Source organism: Callospermophilus lateralis, chromosome 7, assembly GCF_048772815.1.
Source record: "Callospermophilus lateralis isolate mCalLat2 chromosome 7, mCalLat2.hap1, whole genome shotgun sequence".
In the NCBI taxonomy this organism is placed as follows: Eukaryota; Metazoa; Chordata; class Mammalia; order Rodentia; family Sciuridae; genus Callospermophilus; species Callospermophilus lateralis.
Genome location: NC_135311.1, coordinates 5833327 through 5859948, shown reverse-complemented (window position 1 = coordinate 5859948; position 26622 = coordinate 5833327). Strand labels below are relative to the sequence as shown.

General features: G+C 51.4%; 1 protein-coding gene across 2 annotated transcripts; it reads right to left on the bottom strand.

Moving 5' to 3' along the window:
* Positions 1–1799: 1799 nt before the first annotated feature.
* On the bottom strand, positions 1800–26214 carry Atp8b2 (ATPase phospholipid transporting 8B2). Of its 2 annotated transcripts, XM_076862042.1 has the most exons (28): positions 26062–26214; positions 23148–23215; positions 20912–20970; positions 20466–20579; positions 19763–19861; positions 19429–19490; positions 19256–19328; positions 18907–18977; positions 18363–18442; positions 16755–16913; positions 16431–16519; positions 14198–14394; positions 11166–11374; positions 10268–10311; positions 9819–9984; positions 9489–9677; positions 9197–9312; positions 8272–8436; positions 8078–8189; positions 7845–7950; positions 7590–7734; positions 7214–7397; positions 6851–7074; positions 6493–6576; positions 5954–6199; positions 5666–5804; positions 3962–4092; positions 1800–3736 (listed from the first exon to the last, which is right to left on the bottom strand). In XM_076862042.1, exons 2-28 carry the CDS (start codon positions 23176–23178, stop codon positions 3458–3460), a joined length of 3573 nt encoding a protein of 1190 aa, XP_076718157.1. In that variant the 5' UTR covers positions 23179–23215; positions 26062–26214; the 3' UTR covers positions 1800–3457. The 2 variants fall into 2 exon arrangements, with proteins under 2 accessions (XP_076718157.1, XP_076718158.1); XM_076862043.1 differs by lacking the exons at positions 23148–23215; positions 26062–26214 and adding an exon at positions 22282–22569.
* Between the last annotated feature and the right edge of the window lie 408 nt (positions 26215–26622).

Below are 26622 nucleotides of genomic sequence, written 5' to 3'. Positions count from 1 at the left end.
AGGCCCTGGGACCTTGGTGGTACCAGGGACCAGAATAAGATCCAAGGTGCCCAAGGCTGCAGTGACTTAGTGACGTAAGGAAGGGATCAGGAGGTCAGGGAATGTCTACAGCACAGAAGGGACAAAGTGGGGAACCTAAATGCTCAGTAGAGGTGTGTTTGTACAAAAAGGGAAGAAAACAGGCCCCGAGGTGGCAGGGAGAGTGGACATACGTCGGCCTTGCCCCTCAGGTATCTGTGCAGGATTGGGTCTGCTGAGGAGCAGAGTGGATATTCTCTCAGCGGCTGAAGAGTCTTCATCCGTCCTCTGAAACTGCTCCGTAGGTCAGCAGTGAGAGGCAGGAAGTTCAAGGGGTGGGGGCCTCATGGGAAAGAGAGGCATCAGCCTCCACTTGCAGTGAAAGCTAGGACACCCAAGTTGGCAGCCCAGCCCATCTCCAGGGATTAAGGCCTGCTTCTGCACCCCAGAGAGGGAGGGACCGTGGCCAGAGGCCACTCTGCTGCCTGGGGCTCAGAGTTCCAGACAGGCCCTCCCCACATGGAGGCCGGAGCAGGCTGTGTTCCGGGGCAGGCAGGCAGCGGTGGAACTTTCTGGCCCTAGACTTCTTCTCCTTGGGGAGGAAACTGATCTTATCTTCACGGCTCCCTCTGAGCCTAGCACCTGCTTGGAACTCTTGCTTCTGAGAAGGAAAGAAAGATTTCCCTGTGACAGAATAGACTGGTCAGGGTGAAGGGGAAAACAAGCCTGGGGACAGCCATCGCAGGAGGTTTGCTCTGCCTGGTCCCCACACCCAGGCCCTAGCTCTCTTGGAACCAGGAGCCTCCCCGCCCCCAGTTTCCTGAAGGAAAGTCCACCTTATGCACTAGGACCTCCCGCAGAGTCTATATAATAGTTAGATTCCTTTTTAAATATTTATTTATGTATTTATTGTGGTACTAGAGATTGAACCCAGGGGTGCTTTATCAATGAGCTATGTCCCCAACCCTTTTACTTTCTGAGACAGGGGCTCATTAAGTTGCCCAGGCTGGCCTAGAATTTGAAGTCCTCCAGCTCAGCCTCTCATGCAGCTGGAATTACAGGCACATACCACTGCGCCTGCTAGGTTCCTTGATAGTCCCTTAAAAAGCCAGGAACCTCTGAGGCTTTGAGGTTGATGTCATTAGAAAAGACATGAGGAACCAGGCTTGGTGGCACATGCCTTTATTTCAATGGCTTGGGAGGCTGAAGCAGGAGGATCACAAGTCCAAAACCAGCCTCAGCAACTTAGTGAGACCCTGCCTAAAAAAAAAAAAAAAAAAAAAAAAAAATCTAGGAATCTATCTCAGTGGTAAAAATATTTTAAGGTCTTTAAAAATATTTAGCTGGTACTCTGGAACTTTCCCTGCCCAGATCCCCCACCCCCGGCCCCCAGAGTGTATTAGGAATAAGTTGGCCTGTGTTTAGAACAGCAATCAGTTCAAGGTCTGAAGCACCAGCCGTCAGCTGGACACAAAGTCTCCAAGCTCTGCCTCAGCATGGCCCACACCCATCTCCTAGATGAAACTCCGATGCAGAGAGCGGGGCAGATAGAGGAGGTGCTGAGCGCAGCAGATTCCCTCCTCCCCGCCTCACCCTCCTCTACCCACTCACTCCCACTTCAGAGACAGTTTCTGTCTTTACTTTGACCATCAGTCTTGTTTAAACATCATAAAAAGAGACAAATTACACACTTCTCAGAAATTGGAATTTTATAAAAAGTTTTTTTCTTTTATATTCATAAAATGATATAATTTCTGCAAGTATAGAAATGTGTCATAAATTATACAGAATGTTCCTTAATTACAGCTCAATGCAACTTGGTACTTTCTTCCCTCCCTAAAAACGAGAGAGAACCAAAAAAATAATATATATATAACTGTATATATATATATATATATATATATTTATATATTTATATAATATAGACCAACCAAATATGAAAAAAAAATCATTTCCTCTTTGGTATAAAAATCAGACTCTCACCTTGAGAGACACACAAACAGACATGATATTGGATTTGTAAACTGTGGCCAAAAGGGATTTCCCTGTCAAGGCTTCCCCTCCCCCGTTCCTTGAGGGTTCACCCCACCTGACTGCAGCCTCTGCCCAGCTCCTTTGGGGCTCCCACAGGGAACGCTTATGATCCCCCACTCCCAGCTCCACACCATTCCCCAACTAGTACTTTCTACCCCAACACAGTCCCCAAAGAAGAGGAAAGGCTTCTTCTGGAGACCGATTGGTAGCAACCAACTTGGGAAATGCCTGACGTGGGGTACAGCTTGTGGACGATGGAGATAAGACCCGCTGTTACCAGCCTCCAGCAGAGGCCTGTTCAGACGGGCAGGATGCTGAGCAGACAGAGTCCAGCCGCAGCCTGGCCTTGCCCTTCCCTTCTGCCTCCTCCCAGCGTCGAGACCTGCTGGTGGGACGGCTGGTTTCCTGGGGGACGGAGCAGAGAGGCCGGGTTCCCCAATCCCACCTCAGGGTTCTGAGGTGCAGGTACAGGAAAGCTCCCGCTGAAGAGGAGCGGGAAGTCAGAAGAAAGTCTGCTAATGAACTTGGGACTAGACTGAAAGCGAGAGCATGCCTTTTTCTCCTTAAGACTGGATTTTATACTGGGCTTTGGCTCTCTGAGGATGAAGGGGCCACTTTTCCAGGCTCCAGCCCCAAACCAGCAGGACTTCATGGATGCCAGGAACGGACATGTGTGCACTGGGGGAAGGGACAGCGCATTACTCTCAAGGTGAGGAAGGAGACAGGCCAAGCCCTCCTTTTCACTCTCCCGACACCCTCTGGCTGGGCTTCCTCCCTCCCTGGTTAGCCTCTCTGTCCCACCAGGGCACCAGCTACTGGAGTGTGACCAGTGAGACACAGCTCCTCCCAAGCCACTCCACCAGGAGGGGTGTCCCAGCGAGTCCCAGGCTCCTCTTCCCAGGAGAGTTAAGACACCAATCACAACATAAAAATCACATAAAGGCCTCCGCCATCAGCCAAATAAAAAAGACAAAACCAAACTGGACACAAACACAATCAAGGAGACACCCACGATGTGAGGGCCCAGAGGCCCCAGCAGGTCTCCGGCTTCCCGGCATGATACATTCTGGTGCAATTCAGGAACGGGGTGCTAGAGCCCCTCTGGGGAATGGGAGTAAAAAAATATGGAGATTACAGTGTCCCTGGGAGCTCCCCGGCAGGGCAGGGACAAACCATCTCTCACAGTTTTTCTTATTTTTGGTACCATGTCTGGTCCCCACGGGGCTGCTTCCTGGTGCCTGAGCCTCTGTCTGCCCCTGGGCCCACTCCCTCCATCTCCCCAGAGTCTACCAGAGGAGACGGGAGGCAGAGAGCGAGGACCAACAGTTCGAGATACTGTTCCCTTGGCGACCCACTGGCCAGCTGCTCTGGGCACCAGCACGGAGTGTCCTGTGACCGCAGTTCTTCACCCCTTGAGGGGCTTCTCGGCCCCGCCGCCGGGGCTGCCGGCGCTGTCGCTCTTCTTCCTGCGCAGGCTCTCGATCCAGCTGGAGCTGGAGCGGGCGGTGAAGCTGGACAGCGCCAGGGAGCTGAGCCGCATGTTCTTGCCAGACATGATGAGCTCCCCGAAGCCCTCCTGGTGCGAGAAGGCGTAGCCCGAGCGCCGCGACCCCGTGCGGCCGGCCCGCCGCATGCAGCGGTGCTGCGCTTTCTGCTTTTTCCTCACCAGCTGCGTGTAGCGGACCTGGGGGACACGGGAAGGAGCAAGCGGTGTGACACGCCACCACGGAGAAGGGACCCGGGGCCCTGGGGCAGGCCAGCACAGGAACCTCCACGTCTGTGCAGCTGAGGACCACCACCAACCCCCAAGCCACAGTCCCGAAACAGCCACACCAGTGCCTGAGACACGCCCTTCCGGCCAAGGGTCTCCGCCCCCGGAGTGGACAGCCCAGGACCGACGGCTGCTCACCGTGTCAGACAGGTCTGGCTTCAGGCTGAGCCTGAGGAACCGAAAGGCGACCACAGGCATGATGCAGACGACCGTGGTGAGCACGATGGTGAGCCACACTGTGGGCTGGGCCAGGGTGTTCTGGGCATTCCCTGGAGGTACACAGGAGACGGTGGCCTTGGGACTCACAAAGTGGACAGAAGGGTAGCCCCTGACTTCTCCATTTCTATTTCTGGCAGTTCCACTTCCCCAATCTCAAAACCTAAATCATCTTGGCTCTGCCCACTCCTCAAATGTTTATCTCCACATAAGCCCCAGAGCTATTTCCTTAACTATGGTTGAATATCCAACAGGCATCTCAAGTTTCACCTGGACCAAAGTGAACCACGGTCTCTTCCACCCCAAATCTGCTCACGCCTTTCCCACTCACCCAGCGGCTCTGATTAAATCCCCCAACCACCACCACTTTTCTGTCTTGCTCACAACCCACATTCAATCTGTTGGCTCCGTTTCCAAAATGTCTAGGGAGTCCCTCTGCACTTCACTGTGTCCCAAGCCATCACGTGTCATCCTCAAATCCTGCAATAGCCTCTAACTGGTCTCCCCATTTCCACCTTTACTCCCTACACTTTATTTTAGTCACACAATAGAAATGGTCCTTTAAAAGCATCATTATTTTATGACACTTCCTGCCTCAAGCCCTCCAATGGCTTCCCATCAAATTTCAATTAAAATTCAAAGTTCTGGGGCTAGGGATATACCTGACCACAAACTTGCCATCCTCCTGCCTCAGCTCCAGAGTTGCTGGGATTATAGGTGTGTGCCACCATGCCCAGCATTTTTTAATTTTGTAACAGGGTTTCACTAGGTTGCCCAGGTTGGCCTTGAACATGCACTTCTCCTGCCTCATCCTCCTGAGAAGCTGGGATTGCAGGCATTTGCCTCTACGTTTAACTCTTGCTTCACATTCCCAATAATCTTTTTTTTTTGGGGGGGGGGGTACCAGGGATTGGACTCAGGGGCACTCGACCACTGGGGCACATTCCCAGCCCTATTTTGTATTTATTTAGAGACAGGGTCTCACTGAGTTGCTTAGCATCTTGCCATTGCAGAGGCTGTCTTTGAACTTGTGATCCTCCTGTCTCGGCCTCCAAGCCGCTAGGATTACAGGTGTGCGCCACTGTACCCAGCTCTAACACTTAATCTTTTGATGTCATTTGTCCCCCTTCCTCTAAATAAATGAAGACTTGCGGCAAAGCAAATGAAAGGCTGGCAGCTGTCATTCTTAGAGCTGAAGGCCCGCCCTCCAGCCTCTAGGCCCCCTCTATTCTCCAGGGCCCACCCAGCTAGAGCACTTTTTATTCCCCAGAAACACTTGCTTCTTTGTACTTCCTGGCTCTGCTCATAGCAGCCTCTTCTGGGGGACTAACCATGGCCACCCCATTGGCAAGGTCTCTGCTACCCACAAAGCCTGCCACCCCTGACCCCCTCAGAGCCCTGACCTCCCACAGCCTGGAAGGGCTGTTCGTCATTTTCATGGTTACAGAAACTCTTTGGGACCGGGTCTAGACCAGCTACCCCTGATGTCCTGCTGACAGGTCAGCTACCTGGAACATAAGGAGTGCTGATAAACGCTTGTGATGTGCACACTGGCCAACTACCCTGCAAGTCCTAGAACATTTGTAATTCCTAAAGAAGACTCAAGAGGAAGCCACAGGGACTCACCCACAAATCGGAACTGGTTTGGAAACATGTCAAAGAGCCCATTGCTATGCATGGCAAAGAGGATGGCAAAGTAAACAGCGAGGCTGCCCCAGATGAAGAAGTGGTTGATGGCTGTCCAATATCCCGTATCCAGTCCAATCTGCAGAAAGAGGTCAGAGCTGTCACAGGCAGGAGAGCCCCTAAAAACTTTGTCCCCCCCAGAAACTAAAGTGGGACACTGAGAGCAGCTCTAAGGACAGAAGGCTCACTCCTCCCATAGGAAAGGGCAGTTCTTTGGAGGCTTCATACCTGCACACTAACCACGATGACCAGTGACGTGGCCACAGTGACTGCAAAGGACTGGTAATCGGCCAGTTGGGTCCCGTCATCCCGGGTAGCCTCAGCAAACACCCCATAGGGAATGAAGAACATCAGCACAGAGGTGTAGATGCCCTGGGCGATGCAGATGAAGAACTCCCGCTTGTTGAAGAGGAGATTCAGCTGGCCTGGCTCGTAGAGCTTAGGGTACTCCATGCTCCGCTGCTCTGGCACATCCTGCATGAGGAGGGCCACATGACCGATGAGGATCACCAAGGCAGACCCTGTCCCTTAAACCTCCTTTCCACAGACTTTAGCAACAACAACCTCAAGCCAGCTGCTCCCAGTTCTTGTTCAGCAACTCAGGAGAGCTGTGGAGAAGCTGTACCTGAGGAGAGCCCGCCCCACACCCTCCCCTGCTGAAAGCGCCTTCCCCGTGTCCACAAGTCGGCAGGCACACGTGTCCCATGTCCACACTGTAACAACAGTGCTCTTCGCCCCTCCTACCTGGCCGTCCACCTCCCCCATACCTGGTCAAAGACGCCCATAGCCAGGACCGGGAGGGAGGTGTACACGATGTTGTACAAGGTGATGAAATACTGATCGTACACAGTCTGCAAGAGAGCGGGCAGGGAAAAGGGAGTCGCAACCTCTCTTCATTGCACATCAGGCACGGGAAGTGACTGATTTGACAGCTGATGTGGAGCTTAGGGCTTCTTGGGGATCCCTAAGGAATTTCTTGAGAGCTCTCTCTACTCTTTCAACAATTTTTTTTTTTTTAAATGCATGCACTAGACAATGGGATTAGGCAGCAAACAGGTCAAATACAACCTCCTCTGCCCTTAAAAAATTTACAGATATGCATCACAGCTTGGGTACATTCGCTACCTGGGCCGAGAAGCCGCAGAAGAAGCCAAACCAGAAGTGAACCATGGTAAAAGCGAAGTTCTTGTAGAAGAAATAGCAGAGGAACTTGCACATGCGCAGGTAGGACCAGCGCCCATGCACCAGCAGGAGGCGCTGCAGGAACTTGAACTGTGAGAAGGAGTAATCGGAGGCCAGGACAGCCTGGATCCCTTCCTGCCCACTGATGCCCACACCGATGTGAGCCGCTGTGGAGGTGAGAGAGGAGGACAGGTGAGGGTGGCCGCCCCCTTCAAACCCCACCAAGTTCCAGTCCCTCTCCCCAGCCGACCTCAGGGCACCTCCCCCATCCTGCCCAGCCCACCCAGGCACACAGTCTACACTCACTTTTGATCATGCTGACATCATTGGCCCCATCTCCAATGGCAAGTGTCACCGCCTTCTTGTACTTCTTAACCAGTTCCACCACTTGTGCCTTCTGCAAGGGGGTCACCCGGCAGCAGATGACAGTTTTGCAGGCACACGCTGTTTCCAGGAACTCCAGCTCCATGTCTGCCTCCAATGCATGGGCCTGGAACACAGAACACCAGAAAGAGGCAAAGTCTTCCCGGGGAACACCTAGTGGCCTCAGCTCTTCCCTGCCCCTTGAAGATCACAACCCCCTCTGAAGTCAAGGGAAATGAGAAGAAAAAAATCTACAAGCCATATTGAGAAAAGGGATTTCTGGAAGAATACCACTCAAGCTAAGGATGGTGACACTTACTAGGCTGTGACCATTGATGACCAGAGCATACTCCCCAGCAACGGCCTCCAAGACAGATGTGAGCTTGGAAGAAGAAAGTTTCTCCTGGCAGGTGAAGCCGTTGCCTACGGTGCGGGAAGAGTCCATCATCTTCTCCCGGGCTTTCCTGTGAAGGTGGAGATGGAATGGTGGTGACCCGGGACAACAGCAGTGAGTCAGGACAGAAGTCTCAATAGGATTCAGAAACCCCAGCCTGTCCCTGGGTCTCTGGCTTACCTGAGCTCCTCTCTCACCTCCAGGACAGTGTGGCCTGTGACTATGAACACCTCTGTCATGTCATCCGTCAGCATCTTGCAGGAATAGCCAATGTTCACAGCAGTCTCTAGCAAGAGAGAGTGCAGGGGCTACAGGCAGGCGCCCGACAGGTCAGCCTGGGGCCCGCAGCTCCACCAAGGCTCCAACTGGAATACTGCCCAGATATAACTTCCTCTGCCCTGTTGGGCTCTCACCTTGTTTGTCTCCAGTAAGCACCCAGATCTTGATGTTGGCCAGTGTCAGGAGGGCAATGGTCTCTGGAACCCCCTGCTGCAGCTTGTCCTCAATAGCCGTTGCACCCAACAGCTGAAAATACAAGGACTCCTGGCATGAGGGTCACAGGCACAAGTCCTCCTTGCCCACCCTCAGGCCATCCTTGTGCCCTCACCATCATGTCACTCTCAACCTCCTCGTAGATGCTGGCCAGCCTGTCCTCCCGGCTGTCCTGGGCCAGGCTGGCTTGCAACCGTCTTTCGGCCCACTCCTCATAGTACTCTTCATCCAGATCCTTGTAGGCCAGTACCAGGGTCCTCAGCCCTTCCCCTGCATACTCCTGGGGGCAGAGTCAGGAATGCACCTCTGAGTAGGTTTAGAGAGTTGATAATGCACAACCTGAGGACCACAGTTAAAATCTACAGCTGGATGCAGTGGTGCACGCCTTTAATTCCAGAGACTCAGGAGGCTAAGGCAGGAAGACTGCAAGTCCCAGGCCAAGTCCAAGACTGCAAGTCCAAACTGGGCAACTGAGTGAGCCTCTCTCTCAAAATAAAAAGGGTTGTGGCCGGGCACGGTGGTGCATGCCTGTAATCCCAGCAGCTTGGGAGGCTGAGGCAGAAGGATCATAAGTTCAAAGCCAGCCTCAGCAAAAGCAAGGCACTAAACAACTCAGCGAGACCCCGTCTCTAGATAAGATACAAAATAGGGCTGGGGATGTGGCTCAGCGGTTGTGTGCGCAGAGTTCAATCCCTGTACCCAAAACAAAACAAACAAAAAGGGTTGTGAATGTAGCTCAGTCTACAGTTCTCTGGGTTCAATCTCCAGAATAGTCCCCCCCAAAAAAATTTGCTGGGAGAGATTTTGGGTATTCTTACCACACAAATAAATGAATGAACAAACAAATAAATAAAGAGCTGGTGGAAAAGTTAATGTGCTTGGTTGCAGTGATCATTTCACCTGGTATATCAAAACATCACATTGTACACCTTAAATGTGTTCAATAAACACAAGAAGAGACACACAAAAGAGAAAGCCATGCTCCCACCGCAACGCTGAGCGCAGCACAGCAGCAGGCCAGTCCCCTCCCTCACACCTACATTCAGATGGTCGGTCGTGGTGTTGAGCAGCTCCTGGGTAGAGTGGTGCAGTCTGTCAAGCAGGATGGTGTCGGCCCCTTTGCAGTAGAGTCGGATCTTCCCCTCTGGATTCCGCACTGGGCATACGGCAGGGGGCAAGAAAAGTGCCAGAAAAATTCAGACAGGCAAAGACCCACAGTCTAAACCCATCATTCTGAGCCCTCAGCATACCCGGCCCATTCCAGGCCTATGTGCTGCCCCAACCCCCCAACCCCCCCCCCCCCCCCCCCCCGCATCCCAGTCCCGGCCTCACCTATGACTGACATCCGCTTGCGGATATTGTTGAAGTCCAGGATAGCCAACAGCTGGTAGGTGATGGCTGTGCCCATCTCATGGACAGTGATGGTTTTTGGTGTGCGAGAGCGGAACACAAAACCAAAGTTCCTGGCTGCAGTAACCAGGGCGCCCTCATCAGGAGACTGGGCTTTGTAGTATAGTTCTCCTAGATGGGCAGGAAGAACACGCGTGGCATGGCATGAGTGGCCACCCTCAGGAAGCCTCAGCCCAGCAGCCCTGCAACGCAGAGCAGGGCCCAGGAGCACCAACTGGGTGAGGGTAGGGAGGAACCAGCTCCTCGGCTCACCTTCATTCTTTTCTTCTGACATGACAGTGTGACACAGGGAGAGGAGGCGGAAGAACTCATGTGTATGGGGGTCCCCCATCTTGACAGCCTCCAAGAGGCTGGGGTCCCAAAATAAGAACTTCTTGTCAGCCAAAGGATTAAAGGAAAAGTTGACGGGTTCGGGCCTCTGCAACAGGTAAGAAGGCCCTTAGGAAAAGCCAGGTTGTCAGCTACAGCCCAGGAAAGAGGCTGTCCCTGCCCACCCATATCTCAGTAGAAGAGCCCAAGATGGAAAACACTGTGGACCTCAAAATTCCCATTTTGCTATAAGTTCTTTTTTCTCATATCCATTTCTCCAAGCTGCTTCCATTTCCTGCCCAGACAACACAGCTTTCCTAATTATGCCAATGGTTCCCATCAGGCGCCCTATGTTAACGGTACACACAACAATTATGGAGACTGGCTCTTACCTCTCCCAACTCCGCTTTATGTCCCAAGACATCAAACACGTCACCTACACACAGCCACGACAGAAGGAGAAGCAAAATCAGAGCTGGAGATCTCTACAGCACTGGGGATAAGCCTCTAATACAGATCCCTGCAAGCACTGGGAACCCTCAGCCTGGTCATTGAGCAGATATCACTCACACACCACTGACACAAGGGACAGTAGGCAATAGGCGTCCTGGGTGCCAGAATCCAGAACTATGGCCATAAGAGTGTCATGAGATCCACCACTCACCATTCCTGTCCCCACCACCTCCCAGCAGCTGTCCCCTCAGGGCAGCTCCAATTCTTCACCTGCACCAGCCAGGGCTCCAGGGCACCCTGTAGGCCTGCACAGCAGACGAAGCCTCACCCACTAGGCACAGGTCTAGGTTAGTACAGAAGCAGTCACAGCAGGGGCCGACCCCATACAAAGGCCAGCCCCCACACCCCCTGCCCCAGCCACCCCAGCAGCTCAGCCACAAGGCCACTGCACAGGGCCATACTGGGAAGACCATGGGCACACTCCAGAGACTCATAGGGCCCTTATGACAAGCAACATGGGTGAGTCTAGAATTCCACTGGGTCAGCCAAGGTCCAACCTGGCCAGGATGACCAGAGGGCAGTGTCTGGGCCTCACTCCAAATATCCAAGGAGCTCCCCTAGTGCCTGGAGCTGAGACCACACAAGGGTACCAAGTGAGGACAAGGAAAAGACTCTCGGGATCTGCTTCCTGGCATGGGATACAGAATAGACCCTCTCAAGGACTCTCGGACCCAAATAGTAAAGAAGCAAAGTCCAATGTCAGACAACTATAAGAGCCCTGGTTCCATTCTCTTTCCAAGCGAGATGTGCAGCCCAACCCTCGCGGCACCGCCGTACCGTAGCTGCGGCCATTGATGGAGCACTTGTTGAAAACCATGATGTTCTGGGTGAGGGTGCCCGTCTTGTCGGAGAAAATGTACTCCACCTGGCCTAGCTCCTCATTGAGGGTGGTGGTGCGGGCCTCGGCGGGTGTCCGCTTCTTCATGCAGAACATCTTCTTGTCCCAGTTGATGAAGTAGCTGTGACCCAGACGGATGACCTCCACACTACACAGAGGACAGGGGGTGAGGCTTGGTGCGAGAAGGGGAAGAGGTGCCCCACCCACATGGGCCTTCGCTGCAGGCCCTCCATCTGGGGAGAAACGAGAACGGAGAAGACACCTGGGCACAGGAACCTGGGTGGGAAGGGGCAAGGAGAGCCTGCAGGTGAGCCAGCCATGTACAGCCAGCAAAGTACTCCCCAACCCGCCCCTCCTGACACTCTCTAGACAAGAAGGTGCAACAGGCCTGGGCAGGCAGGACAGAGCGCACGGTGGAGGGAGGAAAGGACTGCAGACAAGGCACTCAACCAGTTCTTACCTCAGGACTAATAATACAGAAACCACGCGGAAAAAACAAGAGAAAGTGCGAGAGGGAAGGGAGAGAGAAAAGAGAGAAATAATGAGGGTGCTGAGCGCGCCAGGGTGAGAGCGCCACCTCCAAGGGGCCAGGCTGGGGACGAAAACTGAGACGCAGCACGGCCCACTCGCTCCTTGCTGCCCCAGCACACGGAGCGTTCTCCCTCCACCTGGGCCTACACCCCGACTCTGTGGCAAAGCCAAGGGGTTGCAATAACGTAGGGGACAGTGCCGAGTTACAGGGGACGGGACTTCTGACAGTCCCCATCCTCTCCTTTGCTTAGGCAGCTCCTCGTCTTCTTTGGATAGGGGCTGACAGTATTTCCAGAAAGGGCCCTGTGTTGAGGTCCAGAGGTCCAGCAATGGGCTTATCGGGAACTTTGCTTCTGACCTGACAGAAGCTCCTATCAGGATCCTATTACCAGGTAAAAACTGAGGTAGCTGGAAATATCATCATAACCTTTTCCCCATGCAGCTTATAACCCTCCCTCCACCCCCCACCCCAAGACATACTATAACTTGATGGGACTCAGAAAACTTCCTCAGGCAGCTCCCAAGGGCTTCAAAAAGACTTAGATACAAAACAGGGACAAGAAAGCCCAAAGATAAGAAAACAAAATTAGGTCTTAAGGGAAAAAACATTTAAATAAATAATAATGTAGAACCAGAGTTGCAATGATAACAGATATACACCATCCAATATTTGTATAGTGATTTTTTTTTTCTGGGTGGAGGGTACTAGGGATCAAACCTAGGGACATCTATGAACTACATTCCTCAGCCCTTTTTATTTTTTTAATTGTAGATGGACACATACCTTTATTTTATTTATCTGTTTGTTTTATGTGATGCTGAGGATCAAACCCAGTGCCTCACACACAAAAGGCAAGCGCTCTGACCACTGAACTACAACCACAACCCCCTTTTTATTTTTTGTTTTAACCCGAGATCTTGCTAAGTCCCCAGGCTGGCCTCGGACTTGCAATTCCTCTGCCTCAGACTCCACAGTCACTGAGATTATAGGCGTGCACCACCGTGTCCAGCTATAATAATCGAACTTTTAACCTGTGTTTTCCAAACTAGTGTCTTACGTCAAAACGTCCCTGTGAGGAAGATGAAACAGGGGTCCCATTTTACAGGAGAGACCAGAAGTCCCAAAAAGCCTCAAGTGACTGTGGTCATATGTCAGATCCAGTCGAGCAGGCAGGACTGGACCAAGAGCCTTCCGACTCTCCTCTCTGTGCTCGAAAAAAGCCCAAACTGTACTTTCTTGGCAAAGAAATGCTTCATCTTCTATTCATCATAATCAATCCTAGGACTTTGGGCCAGTAGGAGAATTGAGGACTACTTGAAGAAACTGTCAATTAAACACAGGAGACAGAAAGATTCTGAATACCTCCACAAAGAATTTCCTGTAAAATGTCACAGGCCCCCTTATCTCAAATACAAGGTACGAGGTAGGAAAGTTTCTTTCTCCTGGATTCTTCCTTTCACCTCTCCCAACCCCCTCCTCCTTCCACTCTTACTGGCCTGTCCCTGTGACACTCTCTTTACCTCAAGCATCCAAGCACCCTGCCTGGGCCCCTGACCCTACACATGCTGCACTCCACTGCCCAAAGCTTCTTTAGATTTTTTTAGAATTTATTTTTCAAATGACTTTTTTTGTTGTTGTTTATTCGTTTTTCCAAAGACCTTATAATGGTTTATGAAGTCCAAGGCCACAGGCAAAGATTGAAGACCCTTCACAGTCAGGAGCGAGCCGTTGTTTCCAGGTCTCTCTCCCACAGCTCCTCACTCACCGTCCCTACTCTCTGCTGTCCCGAGGCCATTCCCAGTGCCCACTTCCTTGCCATTGTTCCTAGCCCTTTCCTCCTCCTCTCTTTTTCAATTCCACCTTCACTCATCTCTTCTGAGGTGTTTTCCCTGATTTCCTGCCTGAGGAGCAGGGCTCGTCCCCACCTTGGGCACCTGATGCCTCCTGCACGGTGTATCAGTGTCTGACCAGGTTCCGACTCCCCACCGCCACCGCCAGGCTACTGGTTTTGAAGGCACAGGCCATCTGACACATCTCAGTGTCTGAAGACTATGGATAGAATGACTTCTACAGGACTTAGTCCCAATTTTTTTTTATGTGTTTATATTTTTCTTGTTCTTTTGGACCTAAGCTCCTAGAGTAAAAGAGATCCATTCCAATTTCTATGTGCTACAGTGCCTACCTCGCTTCTTTGCACATAGTGCATGCATTACATATATGCTAAATATATGCTCAAGGGTTTTGCTCTAATACACTCCCAGTGCCAGGAAAGTGGTAAAAAGTCTACTTTGTACACAAAGGTAAAAAGACAACACAAAATGCTCACAGTACAGAAAAAAAGGATTTCATGTTCCTTCTCAATGACTGAATATTTACAGAAAAGTTTATCAAAGGACCACTGGGCTCCCTGGACAGAACCTAGAGCAGAGAACAACATACCTGACATAAAGTGAAATGGGCACAACGGTGTTAAGGATGATGATGTAGGACCAGAAGGAGAGGAAGCCAGAGAAAAAGGCACTGTCCACCGCTTCATCCCAGGGCAGGTAGACCTGGAAGCGTGTCCCAACTTCATGTTCCCAGATGGCATTGCCAATGGCCAGGATCACCCCCATGCAGACCAGGAATCCAAAAATCTGAGGAATGAGAAACAGAAACTAATTAGAGACTTAGAAAACAAATGTCCCCATGAAGGAAGTTCCTATTCAGGCCTGAGCCCTAAAAATCATAGGCATATTTGAATTGTTAGAATGATCTATTGGAATGAGCTCAGAACTGGCTCTGGTCTGCCACTGACCACCACGTGGCCCTCTCTGAACATTTCCTCATGTGTACAGTGGGGAAGCTGAAATAGAGAAGTTGCTCCCAGTATGGAACCCTCAGGAGTCTTTAAGGTTGGTGAGTGGGATGAACTACATTTCACATACCAAAAACACTTAGTGCAAATTACCCATTTACCTGGGCTAAGCCTTCACAAACCAACAAAAATGCCAAGTTACTATAATATATATACACACACACACACACACATATAGGTGTATATATATATGTGTGTGTGTGTATGTATATATATATATATATATATATATATATATATGTATAAATAATATAGTGTATACGCCTATATATATGTTTACTTTTTTTTTTTTGCAGTGCTGAGGACTGAACCCAGAACCTCTCACATGCTAGGCAAGTGCTCTATCACTGAGCCAGCCCTCTAGCCCTTATAATGTCTATTTTATACAGACTGTTCTTTTTTAAAAAATATTTTTTTAGTTGTATGTGGACACAATACCTTTATTTTATTTATTCATTTTTATGTGGTGCTGAGGACCGAAACCCAGCACCTCATATGTGCTAGGCGAGCGCTCTACTGCTGAGCAACCACTCCAGCCCATTTTTTTTTTTAACCAGGGAAATAGAAGCTGGGCATAGTGGCACATGCCTGTAATACCAGCAACTTGGGAGGCTGAGGCAGAAGGATCAAAAATTCGAGGCCAGCCTCTGCAATTTATCAAGGCTCCAAACAACTTAGCGAGACTCTTATTTAAAAATAAAAAGTAAAAAGGGCTTGGGATGTAGCTCAGTGGTAAAGTACCCCTTGGTTTGATCTCCAGTGCCCATTAATAAATAAAACAAACCAGGGAAACAAACTGTATCTTGATAACTCCAGATTTCTTGACTAATCAAAACAGCTTGGAGTCCTTGATGAAGGATCATAAGAAAGTCTGGTGATTATAAGAGAATAACCAAGGACTGGGCTGTGGCTCAGCAGTAGAGCGCTCGCCTCGCACATGCAAGACCTTGGGTTCCATCCTCAGCACCACATAAAAATAAATAAAATGAAGGTATATAAAAAAGAGAGAGAGAGAGAGAGAAGAAAATAACCAAAATCCATGTCTGGTTTCTGACATCTATTTACTTTTTTTCTTTTTCCTCTCTGACAGTTATTTCCAAAGCCATCTTCACCATTGAGTTTGAAATAAAACAGGAACTATCCTGGTGCCCAATGACCACCAGGGGGCCATGTGAGCCTCTACAGGCAAAATCTGCCCTGGAGCTCCCTCAAACTGGAATTTTGCAAGCCCTTTAAAACCAGGGTGGCCCCAGCCTTTGCAAGCTGGCATGTGGGGGGCAGGCGGCAGGCAGGAGGGTGCAAGAAGGGGAGCAATGTTTAACAAGGAGCTCAGGTTTCTAGCTAAACAAGAGAAGGACTCAGGAATTGCCAAAAATGAAAACAGAAACTTTTCCTTTGGGATTCTTCATCCTTATAAGTTGGGGTGGGGGGGAGACCCTGCTAACCAACTTCCAAGTGGAAATTTTTTCTTTTAATTCCCTCTCCATCCTCATGAAGGCCTCCTTGTCTCTGGCAAAGGTAAACAGAAGGTCACATGATGCACTAAGTCATCATCATCATAACTGGGATCCAGAGAAGGGACGATTTGTTTTAGCTTTAAGTTGTTGATTCATGCACGTTCCTAAGGTTTTTAAAAAAATATCTTCCAAGTCTAAAAGAAACCTGAAATAAACATTGCCTTTGAGTAGCTAACCTGCAGTGACTTTAAAACCAAATCCAAAGCCTGACTATGGACCAGGGAAGAGCAATGGAAGCCAAGGAAACCACCCAGGGAGAACCAGAAGGGCAGAGAGGGAAACAGATGTGGGATTTTACCCAGAGCACCAGTGTATTCATTAGGCGATCAATACTTGTTCTCTTGAACTTTGTTCTACCGCTGTTCTGCATCAGCTTAGTGTCAGGACCTAGAAAAGAATGGGAAGCCAAATAACAAAACTGTCTCTGAATTTCTGCTCTGATCCCCAGAGGTAGTACATCAGGATGGAATGGAGACACTGGGTGGACAAGAGACTTGTATTCAGGGCTGGAGGTTTTTTCCCTTATGCACTCTGCCAGCCCACCCAGTTTCAACCCATACTCCTGAGGGAGGGCTGAGTCACCTTCTCTTACCCTTCATCCTTTGGATGCTAAAAGACTCACCTGCAAAGATGACCAGCCCGAAGCACCACTCGGTGTTTCGTAGAACACAGCCCCGCAACAGCATGTTCTGGTTGCTCAGGGGGAACTTGCTTTCCTTCCAGTAGAGGGTTCCACTGAATTTGTCCAGCTTGTTGTTGGGAGGTTCGCAGATCACTTCACCTGGATAGTAGATAAGAGTAACATGGCTCAAGCTCTAGTTTACAATTCGATCACATGACAATAAAACAGAGAGAAAAAGTAGCTAAAGGAGAGAGAGTAAGGACAGGGATCCATTTGCATACTGCTGGCAAGAGTGTGAGCTAATGCCACTTTTCAGAAAAAGAATGAGGCAGCATATACTAATATTAAAAGTACATACATATGCCGGGTGCTGTGGCACATGCCTGTGATCCCAATAGCTCTGAAGGCTGAGACAGGAGGATCACAAGTTCAAACCCAGCCTCAGCAACTTAGTGAGTCCCTAAGCAACTCAGCAAGACCCTGTCTCTAAATAAAATATTTTAAAAAAGGGTGGGGATGTGGTTCAGTGGTTAAGTTTCCCTGGGTTAAATCCCCAATACCAAAAAAAAAAAAAAAAAAAACAAAACAAAGTACATATAAGCTTGGACTCAATAATTCCAGTTTGGTCACTCTATCCTACTAAATAGAATAGAGCATAATATCCTTTATTGAAGCATTATCAGGACAGCAAAAGACTGGAAACCACTGAATGGACAGGAGTAGATGAATAAATTATGATACATCAGGTTTTTTTTCGGTGCTAGGGACTGAATCCAGGGCCTTGAACATGGCTAGGCAAGTGCTCTATAATAAGGTTTTCTCTAAGTTGCCCAGGCTGGCTCTGCTATGATACAACAATTCTATGAAATATCATGCAGCTACTAAAGAGAAAAAGGTAAATTTCTTTATACAGATGATAAGATGCTTATGATATATTTAATAAGCAAAAAAGGTAGAAACTTCAGTACAAAAGAATTGCATTTTTTATTTTTATGTATACAAACATATGTAAAAAGTATAGATTACTAAACTAACAGGACTGACTGTTAATTAACATGGTCATCTAAGAAAGGGCAGGAGAGACCATAAACTTTCTTATACACTCTGTATAGTTGTCTTTGTGTATGTGTTATTAGGATTGAACACAGATGTACCCTACCACTGAGCTACATCTGCAGTCTTTTTTATTCTTTATTTTATGACAGAGTGTCACTAAGTTGCTAAGGGTCTCACTAAGTTGCTGAGGCTGGCCTCAAACTTGTAATCCTTCTGCCTGAACTCCCAAATTGCTGGGATTACAGACACATGCCACCATGCCTGGCAGTCTGTCTTGTTATAAGGAGCACATATCATTATTCTGAGCTAACACCCAAACAGTATAAGCTGAATTTCTCTCAAGTTGCACAGCAAGTGGGGAGCTATCAGTCTCAAGGCTTCCTTGAAATGATCATCAAGTTGCAACCACCTGGCATTCCCAGCACCCCCACCCCCAAATCCAAGGAGTTGCATAATCACAGCAACAAGAAGCCAAAAGGAAAAGGTACAATTTAAATTCTAAAACCCAACCCACCTCTTTTACCTGAAGACTGCTTCTCCAAGATTACTCACCATCAAACTTGGCAAGCTTACTGATGTCTCCCAGTTCTGAGGTGACTGGAATTGCCTGACGCACTTTCATGTTGGTCTCTCTAGAAGGACAGTACCCTTGAGTCCCGGCTCCCTACCCACCCAGTAGCCTGCTCGGGAGCACCTGACCACGGGCATCCCACTTCTCAGCACAGCAAATACTTCTACGTATCCCAAAGCGTTCTCCCCTCCACCCTACCCCCGTACTGGGGATTGAACCCACGGGTGCTCTACCACAGACCTACGTCCCCAGCCCTTTCTAATTTTTTTTTTTTTGTTGTTGTTTTTTTTTTTGAGACAGGGTGTCACTAAGTTGCCCAGGCTAGTCTCAAACATGCCATCCTCCCGCCTCAGCCTCCCGAGTCTCTGAGATTATAGGCATGTGCCACCATACCTGGCTCCAAAGTCTTTCTTACCCCTAAATTTTCCAAAAGGTATAAGCCCAGGCCTGAGACCCATTTTCAAAAACAATCTTTTCACCCCTAAAAAGGAAGTAAAAGGGCTGACACCTGAGCATGCCACTTACCCATCGAGTTCTGCCGTCTCTATGTAACACAGCCCATGGGGCTCACTGCTGGAGAGGAGGAGGAGATCCGCCTGGAAAGAAGCCCTAATGAGAAGTCCAGATACGCAGGTCTCCACCTGCAGCAGGCTCTGCAAGGATCCTCCCCCGGACCTCACCCCCTCGCCGAGCATTCTTCGTTTTCCTAGTTCCAAGCACATGAACAGCAGGTCCCAGGCATATTAAGCCCTCCACCCAAGACAGTCTCCTTCCATGGGTGTTTAAAAGGCAAACAGAATCAGGAAGGACCCATCCCTTTCTGCTAAAGAGGAAGGTGAGCCCTGTAGGCCTAGAGCGGCCACTTTTCCCTTACCGCCACAAACTGGTTGTTTTCTAGCTTGATGATATCACCGACACAAACATTCATCCACTGCTCTTGCTGGAGGCTGTGGCAACAAGACAGTAAAAAGGCTGTCAGTAGCTAGGGAGGTTTCCAGGGCTTTTCCCGCTTTGTCCCCAAGGCCCTTGTTCCCAAAAGGCACTCACATTCCATTGATCAGCACCTGAGACTGGCGATTATTCACCTGGTTATCACTCTTGTGGCGGAACTGAAAAGAGGAGAACTGAAAAAGGTGAGACACCTTCTCCTGCTCCAAAGAACAGGCGACTCTGGCTCCATCAGGGGAACTCAGAGCATGCTGGGCAACACCTTCCACACACCTATCACAGACCATCTTTTCCTGACTCCCCTCCTCACCCTTAGCCACATTATCATGGACCTAGCGGGACCAGGTAAAGGATGTCTAGGTCACCAAGGAATTGTGCTGGGCGAAGGTGACTGTGTGCTGGGGGTGGCAGAATAAAAAATGAAAGAACTCACATAGTCATCAGTGGCATCTTTAACAGCGGTGATGGTGAGGACAAGAACCAAAGGCACAATGGTGGTGAACCAGGACAGGGAAGAGATCTGTGGGATCAACTGAGAAGAGGAAAGAGAAGCGGGCATCTGAAGCCCCAGCCAATGCTTTCTTGCCCCACATCTCCCTCCTCTGTCAAGAGTCATCTGAGGGCTGTGTGTAGACCGAGTTGTGCATTGTAGCCTAGTGAGGGGATAAGTCTGGCTTTGGGAACTTCCCATGTAGCCCCACAGGGACAGACCGCCTGATGCAGGTGAACTTCCCCTACAAGTTCTGCTTTAAAGGTTCCCACACAGCACCTGAGATGGGTGTGACCTGTCAAGATGCCAATCAACTTGCTGACTACAAGACACTGGATGCAAGACTCCGCCTTTGAAACCCTATCCATGTCTTTGATGTACCCCTTGAACAAATCACAGGAGCCATCTTTCCTTTGTTTAGTTCCATCTCTTGTGTGGACTGGATGTTATCAGGGGTGCCACTTTTGTAAATATATTTCTGGCTCTTGGTATTTCGTTCTTCACTAATTATTTTAGACTTTAAGTTTTCATGTGGCTTACACCCTCCTCGGCAGGAAGAAGAACCCCCCAATGAGACGCTGGCCATCGCCCCCATTATTCTTCCTTGGCTTTGTGAGTTGCAAGGGATATACTAGAGGTCACTCACCTGCAGGATGAGAAGGAACAGGAAGTAGGTGTTGGCAACTTCCTGGAATTGCTCAAAGAGGTTGACAGGCAGGAAGGTGAGAATATTGTACTTGGAGGTCTTGATGCAGTTACTCTATGGCAGTAGGAGAGAAGATAATGAGGCAGACCCCAAACTCAATCCAGAATCAGACGGAGGCTATCTCCTCCATCTCTACACTTCCCCAAACCTCTGCCCCCCAAATCAGCACTGGAGTGGGAGAGAGGAGTCAAGTGATTGGGGTCAATGTATTCTGATTATTGACAGGTGAAGGACTTCAGCACAGTAGCAGATGGAGAGCAGCTGAAGAAGGTGCCTCCACCTCCTCAAGCACCCTTCCTATTCAGCGCTCAGTCCAAGCCCACGACATCTCTATATTTCCCCACTCCCACTCAGGAAGTGGGAACAGGTGGTCTAGAATCACTTACCGCATACTGGAATTTCTCATTGTACTCTCGGTCATTAGCCCGCGCCCTCCTTTCTTCTTCTACAACAGAATGATGCTACAGTTAGGAGCAGCAAACTGAGGCCTGCACCCCCCACCTTGTCAGGTCCATCCTACTTTATGGACATTCCACCAAGGGTCCCTGTTTCTTTTCACCAAATAGCTTTATGGCGTTAGCTTCACACCTGAGGTGCCATTAAATTCTTCCCTCTAGTCCAGCTTGCACCAACAGCATAACCACATGGTTCTGTAAGTTACATTCAAAGGACAGGATAGGTTCTCTTCCTCACCACCAATAATCTTCTACTGGGAGTACTCAGTTCTTCTGTCCTCCCCTTCTGGAAGAGCCTTAGCCATTGATGGTCATGGAGTCCCCAGACCCTTTAGCTGCTATCATCATAATCAAGGAGTAGCAGCTGAAGACACAAAGCATCCTTCCCCCTAGAAACTACTGCAGATCTAACCACAGGACTGCTGCTCTCCCCTACACTGGGGACTAATGGGGTGGAAGTGGGGAGTGGCAAGACAGAGGGTCACTGTGCCCTGGAGCTGCTCTGCTGCCCTGGAGCTGCTCTGCGGCAACATCCCAGCCCCACGTGCAGTCCCCCTACAGGAGCCTCTGGTTGTCACATGTCACCAGCAGCAGCTTCTGACTGGCCAACAATGACATCACCTTATTTCAAAGCTCATCTTCAAGTAGAAGAAGGTGGGGGAGTCAGGGATATGGGTCATGCAGACTGAAGCAGAGATGCAAGAGAGAGGAATGAGATGTAATGGAAACAGTTGCTTTCTAACTGTAACCTTTTCTGTACCATCTACACATTTCCCTTAAACTGCTCACTCAGTGACATCTATTTAGCTACCCCTTGCAGGTTCCCGACTGCAAGCACCAAGTTCAGGTTCCAGAACAAGGGAATGTCCTATGAAGGGTTCCCCACATTCCAGGGGTCACTTTGATCTCATGCTGTAAGGGGAGGGGGGATTTGATCAGACTGTAAACCTAATGTCTTAAACCTGCAAGAGAGCCAAAGGCAGTGTTCCAGGCCCCTTCCCCCAAGACCCTTGCAGAGCACACTGCAGTAACAAAATCTCAGGCCACAGTGTCGCCAGCCTATTGAGCCACTTTACTCCCAAAAAACTTCCCCTAGGGAAGTCTCCTCGTGCTGAGACCCTGCGCAATCACCAGAGGCCATGCAAAGGAAGGAGGTAGGGACTCGACACTTTAGAGCCAGGATCTCTGGGTCTAGAAAGAGGATGGGGGAAGACTGGGGAGGCACAGGACAAGGGAATGTAAGGATTGGAGAGAAGGAAATTATGGGCTCGGGAGAGCTGCAAGATGCTGCCTCCCGTTACCTGTCCCCCAAGAAGGCTTCTTTCGGCTCCAAGAGGGTGGTGCCCCGGCCCGGGCCCACTTCTCGGGCATCTCCTTGGGGACCGTCATGATCCGGGTTTGAGTGGGGAGAGCGTACTGTCAGTTCTTGGCCTCAGCGGCGCCTATGGGGCGGCCCCCCGGGGAGGCGCAAGTGCTGCTGCCGCTTACAAGTGAGCCCGGGCCCACCAGCGAGCATGCCACCCGCAACCCAGGCCATCCTCACGGGCACCGGCGCGCCGGCCCGGGAACTCCGTGAGCTCAGCTGCGCCGCCCCCGAAGCCCCCAGCGAAGGACTGCATGCGCTGAGTGGCGGATGCGGTGCGCACGCCCCGGGCTCCGCCCCCTCCCGCTCCCCGCCCCCTCCCGCTCCCCGACTGCAGGGGCAGCAGCCTGCCAGCTCGCCGCGTAGGCGACAGCCAGCCCGAGCGCGCCCCGCCTCCGCTCTCCCCGCCCCGCACCCGGCCAGGGCTGATGTTGGTGAGCGGGCTGCCGCGGTTGTCGGGGGCAACCGTTTCATTCCCTCCCTACTCGAAGGAAAAGGAAGAGGACCCTGTGGGGAAGAGACAGGGGCTTCCCAGGCCAGAAAGTAGCAGCTGCAGGTGCCCCAAGAAGAGAGCAGGTGTTTCGGGGCGGGGGGCGGGGGCTGGTACTCAGCACTATCCCAGCAGAGAACCCAGCTCAAGCATCAAACGAAAAAATTGTGTTTCCTAGGCTCTTCCCAGGATGCGTAGGGATCTCCCCTTTCCCAGATCCATACCAGCTGTCCCTCTTCTCCTGTCTCCCTGAGCCTTAATAACACTCACTCTTGTCTAAATTCCCAGGGATTCCCACTTCTTGCCTTTCTTACCTGGGGGGCGCTTTTTTGCACACAGTGCCATCTCACCCAGCAAGGTCCCAGCAATCCCATGGGAGACCCTGTAGGAAGGTGACACATGAGTGTGGTCAGAAAGCTGAGGGTAACCCTTTATTCCCCTCATTAAACCCTTCCTGAAGATTCTCTTCTCCAGCACTGATCCTGACCTCTCCATCCCTCCCCACCAACCCTCTCTTCTTTCTGCCCTGTCCAGTACCTGAGAAAAGAGGCCATCCCTTCTGCTTTGGATAACATGGAAGGAGGGAAGAACTGAGAGTTTACAGAAGTCAAGGCCTGCGGGAAAGGGGTCTAGGAGAATAGGCCAGGTAAGAAGGGCACAGCTGCATGCGAGCGAGTGGGGCATGCCTGTAATCCCAGCAGTTCAGGAGGCTGAGGCAGGATGATCAGGAGTTCAAAGCCAGCCTCAGAAATTTAGGGAGGCCCTGAGCAACTCAGCAAGACCCTGTCTCTAAATAAAATATTAAAAAGGGCTTGGAGGCTGGGGTTGTAGCTCAGTGGTAGAGCGCTTACCTAGCATGTGTGAGGCACTGGCTTCAATCCTCAGCATACTTAAAAAATGAATAAATGGGTAAAATAAAGGTATTGTGTCCATCTTCTTTAAAAAAATAATAATTTCAAGCTGCTGGATTCCCTTTCTTAAAAAGGGGGAGCAAGGCCTGGGGATGCAGCTCAGTGGTTAAATGCCCTTGGGTTAATCCAGGGATCCCAGGTACTAAAAAAAAAAAAAAAAAAGAGCACAGCTTTCAAGGTACCATAGATGCTTCATGTGCTCTCCTGCTGACAGACAATGTGTACCTATATTCCTGGTGACAAGTGTAGTGCCTGTATTCCTGGTGACAGCACTGGTGACTGTATTCCTGGTGACAATGAGTTATTCATGTACTAGAAAGTAGAATGTCCCCCAAAAGGGTGGGGTGGAGGGAACACAGCCAGGAAGCACCTGGCAGGGCATCAGGAAATAGGGTGGGCAGCTCCACCCTTCTCAAAATGCCCATCATTCCCCCAGCTCACCCCATTACTGGGGTTTCCATTTCACCTCCTCCACATTGAGTTCACATTAGACGCATGGCCTTCACTTCCTGCACAGACAGTCCCCAAACCGCTTCCTCTCAATCTGGGTCAGCCACCCTCCGGGCCAGCAGAGGGGTCTTCCTATCCTGTCAGAGAGTCACCCCTGCTCTCTCCCACTCTGTGCCTAGTCCAATCAGCCTGAAGCTCAGTGCAGGCCAAGGAGCATCAGTCACACAAGCCTCTGCTTCCTTCCACCTTCCTGTGTCCTTTCTTTTTCCTAAAAAGGCATAAGGCCTGGCCTACAAGACAGGCTCACAGAGCCTCAACCCTATTCTCCAGCCTGGTCCAAAAAAAGCTGCCAGTCAGTAACCTCCTCTTTTTTTGTCTGGGTGGAAGGGTTAGCCTTCCACCTCCTCTTTGGTTCCCCTGCCTGCAGCCTATGGGCACACCCACCAGCCTGTCAGCCCCAAGAGATACTAATTGCCTGTCTGCCCAACCTCTATAATTACAGACTCTGGCCACAGCGCAGGCACCCACACCAATTCTCCCTTCACTAGCACACACTCCCTGACCCCAGACCAGGCAATACCAAGAGCAGAAGTCCTTTTCATCCCTGATCCTCCCCAACTGCACAGGCAAGGGTGCCTGGCTCAGGAAGAAAAACTTCATCCACGTTTTAGAGATGCCAAGTCCTCCTCTAGGGCCCCCAGCCAGGGTCTCCACCCAGTCTAGAGTATGAGTCATGAAGGGTGGGGTGTGCAGGGAGAGGTTAAAGAAGAGGATGTATGGTGGGCATCATAGGTTCAGTAGCCAGCCAGGACCCTGGGGAGGGAGTGATCAAGAAACACTGCCAGTCCAAAGATCTGGGTCTGCAGCCTATGAAAGAGTTAATGAAGGAGCTGGGCAGCCAGGAGTCAGGAGTCTGGACTTGGACCAGGAAAGTTGTTTTACCTCTAATACCCTGGGGAGAGAAAAAGCGGACTTGGCCCCAGATCCCATCCCCTCTGGGGGCAGTCATAGGAAGGGGAGGGAGGGAGATGGCTGGCAACAGGGACCCCTTCTCACTTCTCCTTCCCAGTCTCACACAGCCTCGGTTGTCTGAACTGGTCAGGCCCATCAGCCACGTCGCCCTGCCCGGTCGCCCTGCCCCAGCCCCAGCCCCAGCCCCCTCTGCAGCCACATCTGGGATAAAAATAGCCAACCCTAGGAAAGAGGCAATGCTCCATGGGGGGAAAACCGCTCCTCCTCTAAGTCTGGCTTCTGCTGCCTTCCAACCAAGACTCCTTTTGGAGGAGGCTGGTGGGTCAGGGAAACAGGAAGATCTAGAATCCCAGACCCCCAGCTCTCTTGCATCACCACCGCCGTGGGCCACCTTCCCTCGCCAAGGGCAGTAACAAAGGACTCACGGCTAGCTACCACCCCTCTGGCACCCTTGGTTTTCCTCAGGCACACAGACCTCCACCTTCCAGGGACAAAACCTAGCAGTCCGAACTCCCTTCCCTAACCCGGTCACTCTTCTCACCCCAGCTCCCCAGCGGCCCTCGCCTCTCGGGTCGGCCTTTCCTCGGCACTCTGCGCCCCTTCCCTGCTCTCCACGCGCCACCTGGGCACCCCATCCTCCCAGCCTGCGGACAGCCTCGGGTCTCCCCACCCTCGGCAGCCGACACCCCTTTTCTCCACCCTGCCGCTCGCCCTGCGGGTCTCCCCGCAGCTCCGCACTCCCGGCGCCCGCCCTCGCGGCTCCACACTCCGGCTCCCCAAGCCCCTCCCGCCCCCGGCCTCCACCGCCGCCGCCGGCCCCGGGTCGCAGCCCATCCGCATCTCCGCCTGCCCTCCGCCCGCGCTCGGGTGCCCGGCTCGCCCCGCCTGGCCTCACCTCAGCGCTCGGCGCCCGGCGCCCGCCCCGGCGGCCCCATCCTGCCCAGGCCGGGGCTGGGGCGGGGGGCGCTCGGCTCAGCTCCCCGCGGGCGCCCGCCCCCCAGCTGTGGCCCGGCTCCCCCCGGGCCTCGGCCCGCTACTTTGTGTCAGTTTCGGCCACGGCGGGGCGGAAGTGACGGCGGTGGCGGTGGAGGGCGGGGGGCGGGAGGGGGTTTTGGGGAGGGCGGAGGGCAGGGAAGCGAGCGCCGCCATCTTTGTGCGGGGCAGGGGGAGGGTCCTGGCCCGTCCCCCGAGGCCGCCGGCCGGTCCCCTCGCCCCGCGTCCGTCCCGCACCTCTCAACAAACGGACAACCCGGGACGCCAGGTAGCGAGGTTTTTCCTTTTAATTCGTAAGAAAGCGAATGAGAAATGCTGCCTTCTTTGCAAAAAGCGCATCTTCGACCCGGAGGCACGAGAGGGCGGGAGAAGCGGCGAGCGCGAATCTTCCTCGCCCGGGCTCCTCCCGCGGCATTTCGCTCTCCGTGAACGACACAGCCTCGGGTTAGCCAGGGAGAGGTCG

Excerpts from the sequence above, each read along its gene's own strand:
- Atp8b2 (XM_076862043.1), bottom strand. The coding sequence starts at position 22,369 with ATGACGGTCCCCAAGGAGATGCCCGAGAAGTGGGCCCGGGCCGGGGCA. Across the intron at positions 16,914-18,362 it reads TAAGCTTGCCAAGTTTGATG|GTGAAGTGATCTGCGAACCT; the intron begins GTGAGTAATCTT and ends TCTACTATCCAG. Across the intron at positions 8,437-9,196 it reads CCACGACCGACCATCTGAAT|GAGTATGCAGGGGAAGGGCT; the intron begins GTAGGTGTGAGG and ends CTCTGCCCCCAG.